General features: G+C 41.0%; 1 protein-coding gene across 5 annotated transcripts in view; it reads left to right on the top strand.

Annotated features, from left to right (window-relative positions):
* The window catches only part of LOC140132652 (uncharacterized), a 255,989-nt gene that overhangs the window by 15,215 nt on the left and 224,672 nt on the right, over nucleotides 1–16,102 (top strand). For 4 of the 5 annotated variants that reach the window (XM_072151667.1, XM_072151668.1, XM_072151664.1 and 1 more), the window contains exons 3-6: nucleotides 7,232–7,315; nucleotides 9,930–10,097; nucleotides 12,708–12,791; nucleotides 15,718–15,885. In XM_072151667.1, coding sequence (XP_072007768.1) covers nucleotides 7,232–7,315; nucleotides 9,930–10,097; nucleotides 12,708–12,791; nucleotides 15,718–15,885 — 504 coding nt within the window. Of the gene's footprint in view, nucleotides 1–7,231; nucleotides 7,316–9,929; nucleotides 10,098–12,707; nucleotides 12,792–15,481; nucleotides 15,572–15,717; nucleotides 15,886–16,102 lie in introns of those variants that run through there. The other variant, XM_072151669.1, reaches the window with a different exon arrangement.

Genomic DNA, 16,102 nt, shown 5'->3' with positions numbered 1-16,102 from the left:
GAAGCTCTATGCTGTCCCTACTGTGACCCGTACCTATTGGTTTCTCCCTATGTACTTAATCAGAGAAAGCTTTCAATCAACTCCTAGTAGGATGGTGCTAGCTCGTCCCTTACAGGATGAGGCCGACACATATACCGTAGCCGTTACTCAGTTGTCAGTCACTTCCGTGTTCTGTCTTCTCAGAGGTCCCGTTATCTGTATAGTGGCTATCCTTCCTATAAGTGTTATTGTTTGTACTATGCTCAATCCGCACTAAAATTCTGTCTTTTATTGGGCCAAGAATCTTTGGAATAACATTTATAGGAGTTTTTGCCTTTCCGTATATTAATCCTTCAATCACGTTAAGAGCGCGCAGGGCAGAGTTGTTCCATCTTTAGCGCCGTGTAAGCAGTTCATTTACATGTGGATCGAGAACAAAATTACAGAGTCTGCCCGAAAGCTGGAATTACACAGTGAATTGTATGTGAAGCTTGTAAATCTTTTCTGATGCACCTAGAAATACTTGGGCTCCATGAAAAGCCTTAATTTAAGATTTGCCAGACATCACCTTTCTTATTGATGGGTATTTTTATGCCACCAGAGGACAGAAGGTGCATCTATTTTGTAGGGAGTAGCAATCTTCATCTTATCCAGTTGTTTCCGTTTTTTTTAAAGCAAATCTACCACTTGCTTCCGGTAGTTCTGAGGTGATCACACTTACATGCCAGAGGAATGTTCTTTATTCAACCATGATAAAAAGCCCTAAAAATTACAGCCATGAGAATAAGTGATAGATCTTACGCGTTTCAGACCTATTGAGGACCTTAGTCATACATCTATGACTAAGGACCTCAATAGGTCTGAAACGCGTAAGATTTATTACATATTCTCATGGCTGTAATTTTTAGTGCTTTTTATTATAGTTCAATGGAGAACATTCCACCGCCATTGAAACAAGTAAGTGCCGACCCAAATTCCTTTTGTTAACTGTGTACTGAAGGGAGTGGGGGGCGTCTCCTGGGGTTAAGAGCGGACATGTGCTTTTTACTTTGGATTGTCTACTATCTAGTAGACTTCCAGAACAGACTAGCCACTTTAGTGGAATTTCTGTGGAAGTCTCTGAGGAGGGAGACGGCAGCCAATTTGATACTGAGATTGATTAACATCCTGGTAATTTCTCTTTTCTAATATTGCCTTTGCGCTGAACTTTGACCACCATAGAAGTTTAAAAGAGTTTTCAGGGACTTTCATATGAACCAAAAGATATTGGTGGGGCTTCCTTACCGATCTGCTGAATTTACGAACTTAATTTGCAGAGAGCAGCAGGTCCCTGATTCATGGTTGTGCCAAGAAGACAACTTCCACCAATCTAATGCCTCCACTCAGTGTTGGACTAAGTTAAAGTTATCCTGTGGGCCCTCTATTCATTGTTCCCAAGGATGTAGACCCTACAAGCCTTGAAATCAAGTTGTCTTCCACATAGAGGCCGGAAGAAGCGCAGAGCGGCGTGAAACGCCTGTTGCCTCTTACAGGCTTTCTGCTTGCACCTCCCTTCCATATATGTACACTCTGTGATTATGTCTTTATGTAAATAAAGAAAGAGCAGTTGAAGATACTGAAGATTGGTGAGTGCCGTCCGTTTCCTTATCTTATATCATCCGTCTTCTGCTATATGTCAGGGGTCCAGTATTGGGTTGGAGCCTGGGTCCTTCGTGCTTGCCCAGGCTCCAACCAGGCTACTAGTATTCTAGTAGGACAGCCTAAGGGTACATACACACCCGGTATGCCCGCTGTGTGCTGGAGAGGAGGAGGAGGTGACTTCTCTTCCCTCCATAAGAAAACAGCGGCGCACAGCCGCACACTTGCTGAAAGATAAAGCATGCTCTATCTTTTTGCGGTGTGCGGTCCGGATCGGTGCCAAACATGTGTGGCACCGTATCCCCGCCGTGCCGCTACTGCCGTCTATGGGGACGTACACGCGGCTGCAAATTTGCAGCCGCATGTACGGCCCCGCAGACGGCAGTGTGAATGAGCCTTAACACTGCCTCCTCCATGGATAAGTCATGAAAGATATTGCCTGGCGTAGGATAAGTGCTGCGCAGCCGGCTGCCCTGATACATCAAGAGGCGGAAGCCTCTTGATGTATCGGGCTGTGAACATGCAGCGGCGGGGCTATGCCCCTATGTGTTTATTAAACCAGTATCCAGTCATCTTACTTTTGGACATTTATTAATAGCAATTTTGAGGTGCTTATTGCTGTGGACCTTGGTTTAGGACAATAGTGCGGATCCTTTGTCTATGGGGTATATAAAAAACACGCAGACAGTAGAAGTAACTTCAGTGTAGAAATTGTCGAAATGATGGAAAAATAAACATTCCTAAGTGAAGACTTGTGACTGCACCTACAAAGGTTAATAACAGGTCCCAATGGAGTCTTTGTAATAAAGTGACTTTTCCTTTGAAACCCACCTACGTTACAATAAGGTCATTTAACGAAATGCACAATTTTGTCAAAACACTGGCTTAGCCGTCATTATTTACAAAGTCTGCAAAACAGTTTCGAAACTTAATTTTGGACGGAATCGCTGTAATTACCGGGGGACGGTGGTTCAAGCAAATTATTATGTATAATGGAAAACGTGTTTAAAGAAATGCGCAGGCTGTAATTAAATGATAGGGTTTCATAAATGCCTGTACTTTTCGTGTTGAGTAAGCAGGGCGTGCTGTACAAATAACTTTCTTTCTGTCTCTTTTTTTTCTTTTCCCCCCTATGTTTTATATTTGTTTTCTATACAAGCCCGTTTAACCCTTTAACACCTCCAGGGCTCGCGAGTGTCGAAGTGGTTAACCAGGTACACGATCCCGTTAACGTGCTACACTTTGAAAAGAAAACATAACTAATAGTTTCTGTAAAGATCACACGTCTCTCCCACATCTGTTTTGAGTCTGCTACGAAAACTGTGTCTCTGATCTCATGTGTTGAACTTCTGTATCTTTGCCACTGTCTATTTCCTGCGAAAAAATACACTGAACAATAATAGCTTTTGTTCTTAACCTTCCAACCACTGGAGCAGCTGAACAAATAACTCTGCTGCTTTCATTTGCGATAATTTATTCCACGTATATGTTTGCGCAAAGTCATTTCATTTATTGAATGTTTCATCATTTAAAAAATCAAATTGTGGGATTGAAACTACCGAAAAACTGCCATCTAATGGTTTCCTGATGCTTAACGCTCTTAGTAGCATTTTCTTGGAAATTCATCATTTCGACTTCGAGGCGAGTCGTAGAAAGTGTCCTCGGCACTTAGCAACTTTTAATGTATTGTGCAAGAAAAAACCCCCATTTAACCAGTGTTTACTTTTTCCGTGTTTCCTTCTCTGTCAATGTTAATTATCACTGACACTCATTTTGCTTTATAGTCGTCGTCGCTGCCAGATTTCGACAGAAATACCAACGTAGAGATTTCATTGTGTTAGAATGTGAAGATCTAAATGACATGCAGTTGGATAAACATTTTGAGATTTTTTTTTTTTTTTATGAAGCTCTGAAATAAAATGGGGATTAGGGGAATGATATGCAATGGTCTTTACTTCCTTCTGCCTCTTACAAGCAGCTGCCAGACACATAGTAATAGCCGTGGCCATTGTCACTCTTTCTGCACTTCTGTTTAATGGCCGTCTCTTCCTTTTGGGGGCTCTAAGCTGTTCAGACAAGGGGATGACTGTTTTACAGCGTGGTGCAGTAATTCGGCTTGTTGGAAATCCTTGTTAAGGTCATTAATTTCAGTGGTTTGCAGAAGGGTCTTATTTGAAAGACAGTGACGCTGCATTTGTTTTGCAAAGTTCTACCACTATAGGAGCACGAAAAATTCTAAATTTGGAGCCAAAGGTTTACTTCTGCATTGTTTCCAGTCCCACTTCTATAATTGTGTGATAGTTTTCAAAATTTTGCAATTTTATTGGTCGTGTTGTTACTTTGGTGGTTGTTATGTAAAATCCAAACAATTAAGGAGGATGGTGGTAAAAGCTAATGACCTCGAGTATTGACTTTGGCTGCTCTAGTGTCTATTGGGAAGACTGGGCTGGTAGATGATGGGTTCACTTTAAAAAAGTTCCCCAGCCAAAGAATTCAAGGCAAAAATGGTTTGTACCACGTCAAAAACATTTAGGCCGGCTGCACACAACAGTGTTTGAACCATGTAAATAGACTCATGGCCCACAGACTGAAAACAGAGCAATGGACAAGTGTCCTTGCATCACAGAGAAATATGATCCAAGGACTCCGTGTCTGCGGCTGAACTTCAACACCGGCTCTGAAACAGTTCTGTATCAGTAAGTACCGTTACTGCAGTAGGCAGACAGGGAGTCCTTGCATCATTTTTCCATCCACTGCACTGTGCTTGGTCCATCAGAGCTTCACCTGGGTACATTACCAAAGGCCGAAAACGTTAGTGTACTACCGACCTTTATTGGGTTTTTTTCAATCTTCACAAAATTGACTAATTTAACGTTGGGAGAGCTCAATCCGGAAGCTGCAACGTAGTGCTAAGGAGACGACATGCAGGCATTTCTACATTGACAAAAATGTATCATGGTCCCTTTCATGTATCGGCCATCAATATAGTAAAAACGAGAAGCCCGTTTTCATGTAAAGTTAAAAAAAAAAATTTAAGGTTACAATTCATCATCAGTCCTGGCATATTTTAGTTAGATGTTTATACAGTTTTATCCTATTGCGCTTCTGTTTTCCACTTCTTCCACTAAAGGCAAATGGGTAGTTGAAGAAAAGACTCTTTTCGGTTGAATTGCTCTTTGGTATATTTATAAAATAAGTACGGTAAGTGTATGAGTAGTTATACGATGTATAAATAGTTATTATTTCCTTGGATGATTGTATTTTAAGCTTGTATTTAGCTGCACCATTACCATTTGCCTGAGGTCCCTTTCATCCAGTAATAGTATTAATTGGTTGGGAAGGAAAGAGGTTGTACAACAATATAAAAATAAACCAAATCAAAACAAGCGGATTATAGTCCAGTTATAATTTCTGGGTAATGTGATGGTTCAGTAACGAGCATTAAAGGGATTCTTCAACAAAATTGGAACATGCAAGTGTTTGGGTCAAAATGAAAGTTTCTTCTGGGGGTGATTTTCACTCAATGCACTTGTAATGTATTTCAAAATGAATTCCAAGCGCAACATGTAAACGTGGCCTTACAAGTAGCTTAAAGGAAATCTACCGTTAAAATGAAGCAGGGACACCTACACATAGATCCACGTGCCGTGACTGTGGTAATCTTCTTATATTTGTTATTCATGGCCTCCCTCCTTCTAAAATTAACTTTTAAGATTATGCTATTGGGGTGTTCCAAGAGCCCCCTCCATGCTTTAGCTTCACAAGCTGCTACACTGTACAGGAGAATAAGTGCTGTAGAAGCAGTTGGGGGGGGGGGGTGACACCTGCTTGGTTGGGATGGTAGGAAATAGTAGGAATCCAGCACTGTAAAGATGCACCTACCATTACAGTAAACAAATCCGGGTTTATCTTTCTCCACACAGCATATCAATGCACATGTGTAGTAAAGAGAGTGAGAGCGCCTTGCTAATAGGGTAGTGTGGGCATCTCTATCTATTGTGTCTGTGTGAAGGCATTAACGTTAATGTGGCGTATGTGCCCTGGCAGTAACGTGCCCGTGGTGCAGGGCCAGCCATTTTGGGAAGCATTGTCGCTCCCTTTGACATCTTCGACATGCACCACATTAATTTAAATGCCCCCACAAACTTTGCCAGGAGCATTTAAAGAGATAACAATCGCGATCGGTGGCAGCACCAATTGCGGTTGTTATTGGGAGGGGCGTGGGTGGAGCCTAACCTGGACATGAACTGACTGAAGTCCGTGTCTAGGGCCCGAACCTGCAAAATTCAGGTCTCTACCAACACTAGCTAGGATCAGTCCTCCATTGTCTCCACCACCACCTTGAACGGGGTGAGAGGAATGCACATCGTCTGCCGATGTTCAGGGTGTTGTATTAGCGTATGCTCAGCGGAAGCCGGAGGGGGGTGCATTATTGTTGCATCCATCCCCCATAGGCTTCACACTTTGATCAGCAGACGGGAGCATGATTTCATCCGGTTTTTGCATAGTAGGCAACGTATACTGTGCCAGCTAAGGCTTTTCCATCTACCAGTACAAGTCTGTGTAAATGCTCAACATATTGGACGGGAGTTTCCCCATTGTATTCCCTGGGCGTATACAAAAACTGCCATGTAAGCCTAGCCTAACATAGTTACTGTTAAGAAAGTGGTGGTAAAGCTAAATATATGTACACTGCCGTTGTTGTGCTCGATTCTTCTCCGAGTAAAACAAAGTCCGGGTGCTTGGTGCAGGAATTTCTTCTAACTAAGGAATAATTGGAATATATATTTTTGAAGGCAGTGACCTTGGCTGTTTGTAATGGCATCTGAAGCAATTATGTCTCTGATGGTGATGGAGAAAGATGGCAGGGAGCAGACAGAATTGCATGAATTAGTGTAAACAGGGGACGTTGCTAAGCAGTGTTAGGTGACAGTTTAGCTTTTTAATGAGGGAAGACACACAGTAATTAAATGTTGACATACAATTATGAAATATATCACATAACAAATCAGCGCCGCAATAAGGGAATCGGAAGAGACATTTCTGGGGAGAGGAGAAAAAACTGTCCCGTGCTCCGTCATCTGAAACTGTTTTTTATGAGCGCAGGGTGAAGGTCAAGGAGGTATCTTAACTCCATCAATCGTTTGGACAGTTACAAATGACCTTTCACTTTCCATAAGACATTCAATATTCTGAATTGGAGAGATACATTTTTCTGTGTTTAGAAAATGATGAAATTGAAATCCTTCATATCACGCAAGGTGCAGCAAATGTTGGAAATCTCATGAACGCCTCATTCACCCCGAACGTGCATTCAGGCTCGCTCCTCCATTAACATGGAGCCAATCACTTAATGCCTGCTATATATTTTCAGGACCAAAATGGCCACAGCGCCCTCGCTCTGAATCGGCGTGCTCAAAGATCATGTGAAAAATGACCGTGTAAAAATTGCACCCCGAGCAGCTGTTATTAGACATCGTCTAGCGGCTTTGACACTGCTATATATTTACCGCTGCACCTTTTTAGTAATTTGGAGAGAAGTTGTCGTCGCCGCTGTTCGAGTCATTTTCTATTCAAATGTTTTCTTTGACTGTTTTTTTTTCCCTCCTCTTAGATACACGACAAAGAAAGCAAACGCGAGGCCCTACAGAAGGAACTATTAAAAGCTCAAAACCAGTACTCTGCATGTTATGATGAGGTAATCAATTTTAATTGCCTGTTTTGTATTAACCTTTGCTTTTTAGTTCCTTATTCCTTGGCAGTGTAAGTACCTAAAATATACATCTATAATTAGGGATCCTGTTGTGATTGTTTATGGTTTCTGTTACCTTTTGTAATGTCTCCGTGATGTGTGCCAAGTTGAAAAACCATTTTCCTTTCTGCTTCCAAACGGCCCAAAATGCATATTTTTCTGTTTATAATAATGCAGGCATAAGCACTGGAGAGAATATATATATATGTTAAAGGAATCGAAGCTTTGTATTTTTCAAATCTTTGCTCCAATGTTGTACAGAACAGGCTTAAAACACACTACGTTTGACATGATCCCAAAAAAAGAGTTTGGCCCGCCGTGTGCCTATTAAGTTTCATAGGCCAGCCACAGATTGCCATTAAAAAACATATACCATGCAGTAATTTAATTTTTTTAAAATATAGTTTAATACCAATAGGGCTATCAGATCCGAAACATAGGTGGGCCAAAACTGCACTCTTTTACCATATATTTCCCCATTAGTCTTTTGGCTTGGCAAAGCTGCTTATACTGTACAGGGCACTACATATCCATTAAGGGCACACATAACCCATTCATTTTAATATTGTAGTGCAAAACAGGGGGTCTTGTGGGGAATAAGGTGCTGTTTCCGTCGATTTATTTTTAAGAAGCCAATTCTTCGCACAACGCGTTTTGCATTCAAACTAAAGCCTTTGTCAGGCACCTGTTTAAAACCGAAATGTGCCGTGAAATCGCGCCGGCGTATGAAAACCCTCCGGTACAGCCGGATACTTCAATAAGCTTCACGTTTGAGAAGTCGCTGTCTGCATGTAGTGCGCTGGCGTGGGGACAAGAAAGCCCTGCATGCAGCTCCCCTCCACCCGGTGGTGGAAAGGGGAAAATAATCACAAGTGCTGCAGATACGCTACCATTTGAGATTATTTCATGTCCTTTGCGCCACAAAAGTAGCCTGATACATACCGCCCATGGAGTCTAATTGACCCCCTTAGATTTAACACAAGGGGAGAGTCCCACGTGCAACTTTTGTACTTTACTTGATTCTGATGCAAATTCTCCCTTTACTCTCTCTCCAGTGCTGGGTCAGAAGTTCCTCCAAAGGACCTACCACCCCCAGATTTAGATAATTGATTTTAATAGAAATTGTGCAATGTCTACAATATCTTTTGTGGTGGCACTGCAGGGAAAACCCTTGGACAAAACTGCAATTCCCAGCATGGCCGCTACTGGAGCTGGTCATATAAATTATGTATCAGCCCATTCTGCTGATGGTTATCTCTCAAAGTTCTCATACACAAGGATCCTTTATTTGAGGAAGCAATAAAGTTGCTGCTAGGTGACTGTAGCTGTCATGTCTACTTTCAAAACTGATGGATTGGACATGTTGAGATTCAACAGCCCCATCGTTATCTCGCCCAATATCTACTGCAGGGGGAGAATGGTGAATCTCACATACACATTAAGTGAGTTGATAATCTGACCTAATATGGCAGTTTTATAGTTGTCTATGTATATAATGGGAAAGGAAACCTACCATTTGATCTGATGCATTATGAAGCAAACATACCTTGAGAATGCTATAGCTGCACTGATCCAGGATTGTATCTTGTTTAATCCCTGTGCTGAGTGGTTTTACTGATAAAACAGATATAACATTATGATAATGAAGTTGTCTTGCTTCTATGGCTCCTTCGGTGCTTGGTTCAGAGCTTCTCCTAGCATGTGAGTTTTTCTCTGCAGGACAGGATGATGTAATCCCTGGGTTGTGCCTGAAGGCAAAATAATCAATTGCTGCACCATCCCCCAGCTGCTGTGTATGAGTGATCCAGCTCAAGTCGATTAGTCATGTCTTGACTAATCTCCATTTGTAATTACAAGCTCGGTGTCTAATGTGTTCATGTAGGCCGCCAGCCTGACCCAGCTTCCCCAAGGTCCTGAATGTTATAATTGTTTTTTCAGCAAAACCACATATCTCGGGGATAAATCAAGATATGATCCTGCATCAGTGTAGCTGCAGCATTCTCTAGGTATGTTTGCTTCATAATGCATCAAATCAAATGGTAGGTTTCCTTTAAATGTAGGGAGTGGTAATTGGCAGCGGACCCTCAACCATCTAATAATAAATGTCTTTGCTATGGATAAGGTATCAGAATTGTATTGGCAAAAAGAAACATTAAATAGAAGCGTTATTATCCGTAATCTGTGACTCTCGCTGTAGAAGTTCTGCTATTCGAGTAACTTACAAGGACATCTGAATAGGGGGAATGAAAAGAGTCTGCACAGAACACATCGCAGACAGCTCTGTATGACTGTAAAACTATTGAAATATATCCCAAGTATTTTCTTTGTACTCGCTGCTTACATCTTGGACCCAAGCAAACAGCTGTCAGAAATGCCATTTCTTTTCATGTCTGAAGGAGTCTATGTACTCGCATGTTGTGAATATTCAAGAGACAAGCAGCTTTTTGCTCAAATTAGATGCAATTCCTTCAGAGGATTAAGCTCCACTTTAGGGAACATAATGTGAAGATGGGACAGCAATATTTGAAATGAACCTTGCGTTTATCTGTTTTACATCCAGTTGCTCCACCGGGAAAAACTTCTACATAAACTTAAGGAAGAAAATATTCAGCTGACAGAGCAAATCATGCAGCGGTCCCAGGACATTTCCAAGACGAGTGAAGAAAGGAAGAGACTGGAGCTGAAGCTGGCGGTTGTCACAGAGAGACATAAAACTGCACAACAGGAGGTGTGTGTCTGTGTGTTACTACCCCCCCCCCCCCCCCTTAACTGCCTCTTGTCAATTACTAGCTGATAGTATATAACAAGGCATGTCATTTGTAACCTGTGTTCTTCACAAATAGCAACAACATATGCGTCATTACTCTTAAAAGTAATGTAACTCATTTCTCTTTTCATGATCTGTTATTTGGTGTCTGTCAAGTCTTTTTTGCTGTGTTTAAAGGAAACCTACCATGAGGAATCTACTATCCAAAGTGGATGTGATGGTAGATTCCTCCTGCCTCTGCCCTAATCTGTGATTTCATAATCCTGAAACCTAATCTAGCTTGTTAGTAGCCTCTGCAGTTTATTTATATATTAATAAAGTAAAGTGTTTTAACAAGTTAGGTTTGGTTCCAGGATAATTAAATTACAGATTGGGGCAGAGGCAGGCAAGAGGACTCTACCATCAGTGGCTTAACTGCAGAGACAACTGGGGTGGGGAGTAGCCTTAGCTCCCAGTGCCCGGCCAGGATAGTACACACCCCAGTAGCCTCTGCAGTTAACCTTCTTATGGTAGATTTCTCCTGCCAACCTGTGCCCTAATGTGTAATTGAATAATCCTGGAACCTAATCTATCTTCTTAAAAAACTTTATTTTAGTACTATGTAAATTATCTGCAGAGGCTACTGGGGTGTGGAGTAGCCTTAGCTCCCATTGCTCGGCCAGGCTAGGACACGCCCCAGTAGCCTCTGCAGCTAATTTACTAATTATAATTTACTAATATAACTACTTAAGAACACCTGACTTACAGACGACCCCTAGTTACAAACGGACCTCTGGATTTTGGAATTTTACTGTACTTTAGTCCCAGGCTACAATAAACAGCTATAACAGTTATCACAGGTGTCTGCAATGAAGCTTTGTGACAATTGGATTTTAAAAATGTTGGATTGTCATAAGAACCAGAATTAACAATAGAGACCAAACATTTTTTGACTGGGGTTACAATTATAAAGTATATGGTTCCGAATTACATACAAACTCAATTTAAGAACAAACCTACAGACCCTATCTTGTATGTAACCCGGGGACTGCCTGTATAAAGTTTTTTAACAAGTTAGATTAGGTTCCAGGATTATTAAATTACAGATTAGGGGAAAGGCAGGAGGAAGCTACTTCTGATAGTAGCTTTCTCACGGTAGGTTTTCTTTAATGCTGGATTATGTTGGAGGGCAAATGGTGACAGGTATATGTAAAACTGAAGACTGTAATTTGGTCAACATTATTAGGCTTTGTTCTCACAGAAAAGATTTTTTATTGCTTCCTCGGACTGTCCAGTTATTGCTGGTAGACAATGTACAACATGTACTTGGTAAGGACATCATACGCCTCCTGTACACTCCATCCCTACACATAGTGAGTTCATGGAGGCAGCAGCAACTCATCAGGGGGGACCTGCCATTTTTCCATCATATGTTATAAAATAATGTTCAGATTGTTTTTTTTTTTTTTTTTTTTTGATTTATTTTTGGAGCATCTTCTGGCTAGTTGCTAAGGGCATCAGTTTGCTGGATTGGTTTTTCGGCTAACAGGACCCGACCATTGGGTCTTCTCATCTCTGTACACTTTCTAAATCCCTAATTTACTAAAAGGAGATTGTAACACAGCAAAAATTTGAAGTAAGGAGCAGTTTACACCTGCCGGGGGTTTCTGCTAAACTCTCCATTTAAGGAGTGTTTGGTGAAAACTAAAAATGGAAGGTGAAGGTCTTCTATTCCTCAAATAAATCATTGTGTGTTAAGGTCACCTTACATAAGCTTCTGTTATCAATAGCCGAAAATAAAATGTGGGCTTTTTCTCTATTTTTCCCCTTTAAAAGGAAATCTACCATCAAAATCCATCATGATAAACCAGGGACACTTACTCATAGATCCAGGCACCATGACATGGCCGGCTTCCTTCTGAAATCAACTTTGACAATTATGGTACCAGAGGGCGTTACCAGAGCACCTCCATGCTGTAGTTTTATTTTACTACCCCCCCCCCCCCCCTGTGTGATATTACAGCAGACAGAAGGGGAGGGGAAGATGTGATCCTGCACAGTGTAACATCCTATGAAGGTACAGCAAAGAGGGGCTCTAGTAACACATTTTGGTTCATTAGCATAATTATAAAAGTTGATTTTAGAAAAGAGGAGGCCATGACTAACAAATATAAGATTACTACAGTCATCTATAAGTAAGTGCCCCTGGTCCCTGGTTTATCATGTTTGATTGTGCTGGTAGATTTCCTCCAAGTCAGTTTCTTCTAATTCCTGAACCCTGATAGTGCTCATTATGTCACTGTGTGAGGGGGCTAAACTGGACAGGGTCACTTCCAGCGGCACTTTGTTTCAGGACTTGTCTGTAGATGTAGAACCTGGCATTGCCCTTTGTGCGGAATATCTAAGGAATCGCGCAGTGAAAGGAAACAGCCAGGAAAAGAAATGACACAGAAAGGTTGAGAGCACAAAGCCTTGTCTTGCTCAAGTTAGTTTTGAATGAAGTTAGTTATTCATTCCGGTGTCTTAGCTCTCGCTTCATTGTCCATCTGTATTTAATTTTGATATTTCTTTTTCTTTTTTTTTTCTCTGTAGGTTAATAACAGAGATCAAATCATTTTACAACTTAAAACAGACTTGAAAACATCACAGGAGAAATATTTTGGCACTCAAGAAGAAGTAAGTACTTTGAGAGTTTAGACTGAAACGTCTGTTCGCAGATCATTCTTCAGTATCCATAGCTGTTTGGAAGATGGAAACGCTCAGCTCCCTTCCTACCATTTCCTCTGTGCACGGCACATGCTCCACAATATGTTGGAATGAAAGGTTTCAGCGTTCGGAGAAGGCTTTTTTTTCTCTGCAGTTATTGACCCTTGTGTTACCCATCACAGACAATGTACAACAATAAACAATTTCAGATTCAAAGAGGGAAGTTGGGGTATAGAAGAGTCACTTGGTTTAATTCGGAGAGAGCCCCACTCTGACCTTGTTGCATAGTAACAATCTAAATGATGAATATGTGCTGTCACAATGGGACGGCACCGCTTATTATTGAGAATCTTCTATTAAATTAATGAAAATTATGCAATCTGGATTTTTCTCGCGCGGTTTGGAGAGGTGTAACCCTGAATTTATTATAGAAGGTGCAGACACTGTGTGTGTACAATTTAGCGGATTGTATAGCGTGACTCTGTTTGCTCATTGTTACATTGTTCCCAATTTACATTCCAGTAATGATGAGATGAATATAAGGAAATGTTCCCTCCTCAAAAGAAAAATTCCATTTTCTTCAATGTCATTGGCAAACAATCACTACATTACTTTAATTCTAAGGCTACTCCTGCTCCAAGTATGAGGGTAAAAGGTCGTATTAGAAATGATTTCCATGATCATTAAAGTAAAGTAAATCCACTGTCAATCCATCATGACCAGTGACTCTTACCCTTAGATCCAGGCACAGTGACAGTGGTAATATTGTTATACTTGTTATCCATGGCCTCCTTCTTTCTGAAATTATGCTAATTCACCGATCGGGCTCCTGTGGTTATTACCAGGACCTCTCCATACTGTAGCTTTACAAGCTGTTACAGTGTGCCTGCTGTAATCTCACATAGTGGGATTAGGAAAGTGCTCCTGTACAGTGTAACATCCTGTGAAGCTACAGCATGGAGGGGCTCTATTAATTCTCCCCATAGCTTTTTCAGCTCATTAGCGTAATTGTAAAAGTTAAATTTTGACTAAAGGAGCCCATGGATAACAAACATATGAATGTTACCACAGTCATTGTGCTTGGGTTTATCATTCTTGATGGTAGATTCCCTATAATTCCCTTTTCTGTAGAAAACCCAATCAATAGCGTTAATTTACCTGTATGTACCATAAATCCAGACCATGCTGGGACACACTGTGCTGTTTCCTTTCATCCTCCTTGTTATTAGTGGCAAGAACCTATTGAGGATGTAACAGGTGTGAACAATGGGCTCAAGGGACAAAAAAATTAGGGCACTACTTTTGTCTTGGATGGCATTACCCACAAGAGCGGATTTATCCATTTTATAACTTAAGTTGGAAATTTGGGTGCCCCACACTGACTTTTTCAGAATTCGAATACAGTTTATATCTATGGAAGAACAGTTAGTGAAGCTAATACCAATTTTACCCCGGATTCCCCTGGACCATTGTGCATTTTGTCATTGATGGGGGACCCAGTAGTCGGACCTCCACCTATTTGATTATAACATTTAATGTAATTATTTAATAATAATCAAGCTTGAAACAACCCCTTTCATTATGGGATCTCTTTAATTAAATTATGATGTATCATGGTACTGAAGGTCTACATTCCCTCCCATGGGACTGCAGGGGATTATGACAACTTCAAAGAATTGAAACCTGAATTGGCCAGGTAAACTTCATTTACATGTTTAATTTCAGTTACTCGTTCTGTTGATCACCAGGAGTCCAACAGTCTAAGATTGTGGTGTCAAACTGTTCCACCAATGGTCCACATCAACACTATAGGACCGATGGTACTCGTTACACTGTATATATCTAACATTCCCCAAGTAAGGCACCCCCTTTATTCCCACTGTGGTAGTAGTGTTTTCCTCTCAACCATTCATCACTCCTTTTCCCCAAGACATTAGAGCCATGCCACCCCCCACCATCGACAGTAACAATCGGAGCGTGGTTGGGGCCTTTGTTGGACTTGGAGCAAGATCTCTAGTGAAGATCCAGCCATGACTGTTGTGGTACTTGATAGAAAATTAGCATCAGGTTTTAAGCTTGTAGACCACATTAAGTGAAGTGTTGGGCCCCTGAGCTTTGTATTTGTATATTATTTTTGTATAATTCACAATTCTGGAACATCCTCTGCCATTTCGTTGTTCTGCTTAATTTAGATTTTGTATAAATAATTTGGCATCTAAGTTTTAGCATTTTAATTGCTGATGTTGAGGGTGTGGCCCTCAACAGTCAGACATTTTTGGCACTAATTAAACAGTGGCACACGTGGCTTTCTGACAAGGGCAATAATTACACCTAGTTCTCCCTTTATTCTAACTGGAGAAGTAACAGAGGAGCACATAGTTATAAGAATATTATTTTACTGGAATTACTGAATTTATTGACTTGTAAGGACAACTGGAATGACGAGGGCATTTGTTAGCCACGTGAGAATGTAGTCTTTTTATTTCACTTTATTCTGGCCAGTTTAGTGGCAAACTCAGGTCATGCAGACCAGAATGAGGGGGGAGGGAGGTACTAATAATCTCCACCTGGCCAATCACAGCCATGCCTAGTTCCTAGAGGTGTAACACTGATTGGCTGCTCTGCAGCCCATCAAGTGTCATGTCAGGGTTAGGAAAAACTGACAAACGGAAGACGCCGAACCTCATCTCTAGTGATAAATTGTTTAATTTACGACAATTGCTTGGAAAGACCAGATACATCTTAATACTGTAATGTGACATGCATTATGCTAGAAGTTGAAATATTTGTGTTGCTTACTCACTGTATGGCCGGCTCTCCCATTACACTTGCAGCAGTAAAGAGACATTGTTCATGTTTACATTTTATTCTTCACAATTTTTAATTCTCTTTACAGTTGGGTCTCCAAGAGGCAGAAGTTTCAAGACTTCAGCAGAGGATTAAATCTCTACAAAGTGAGTCTCGGGAATTGTGGGAAAAATGCAATGATCAAGAGGATCGACTAAGTCAGAGTGAAAAGGCAAAGCAACAGATGGTGCATGAGCAGGAGATCCACCTTGGTCAGGTAAATGGAGAACTATTTTTAACTCTTCACGCTGTAGGAATTTGCCGACCATTGTCAGGAATCCGGGACAACCAAAATGTAAACACCAAGACTGATAGAGACTGGTTGAAATGCTGTATTTTTGTGAATAACATTGACTTTCAGATGTGTTATTTTGTTATTGAAGAATTTTGTCTCCATGGGAATACCTCTTTAAACGAATTTTCCTATTTAAATG

The sequence above is a fragment of the Engystomops pustulosus genome, chromosome 5, assembly GCF_040894005.1.
Source record: "Engystomops pustulosus chromosome 5, aEngPut4.maternal, whole genome shotgun sequence".
Classification (NCBI taxonomy): Eukaryota; Metazoa; Chordata; class Amphibia; order Anura; family Leptodactylidae; genus Engystomops; species Engystomops pustulosus.
The sequence above is the reverse complement of the archived record's forward strand: the minus strand, read 5'-3'. Positions and strand labels throughout refer to the sequence as shown.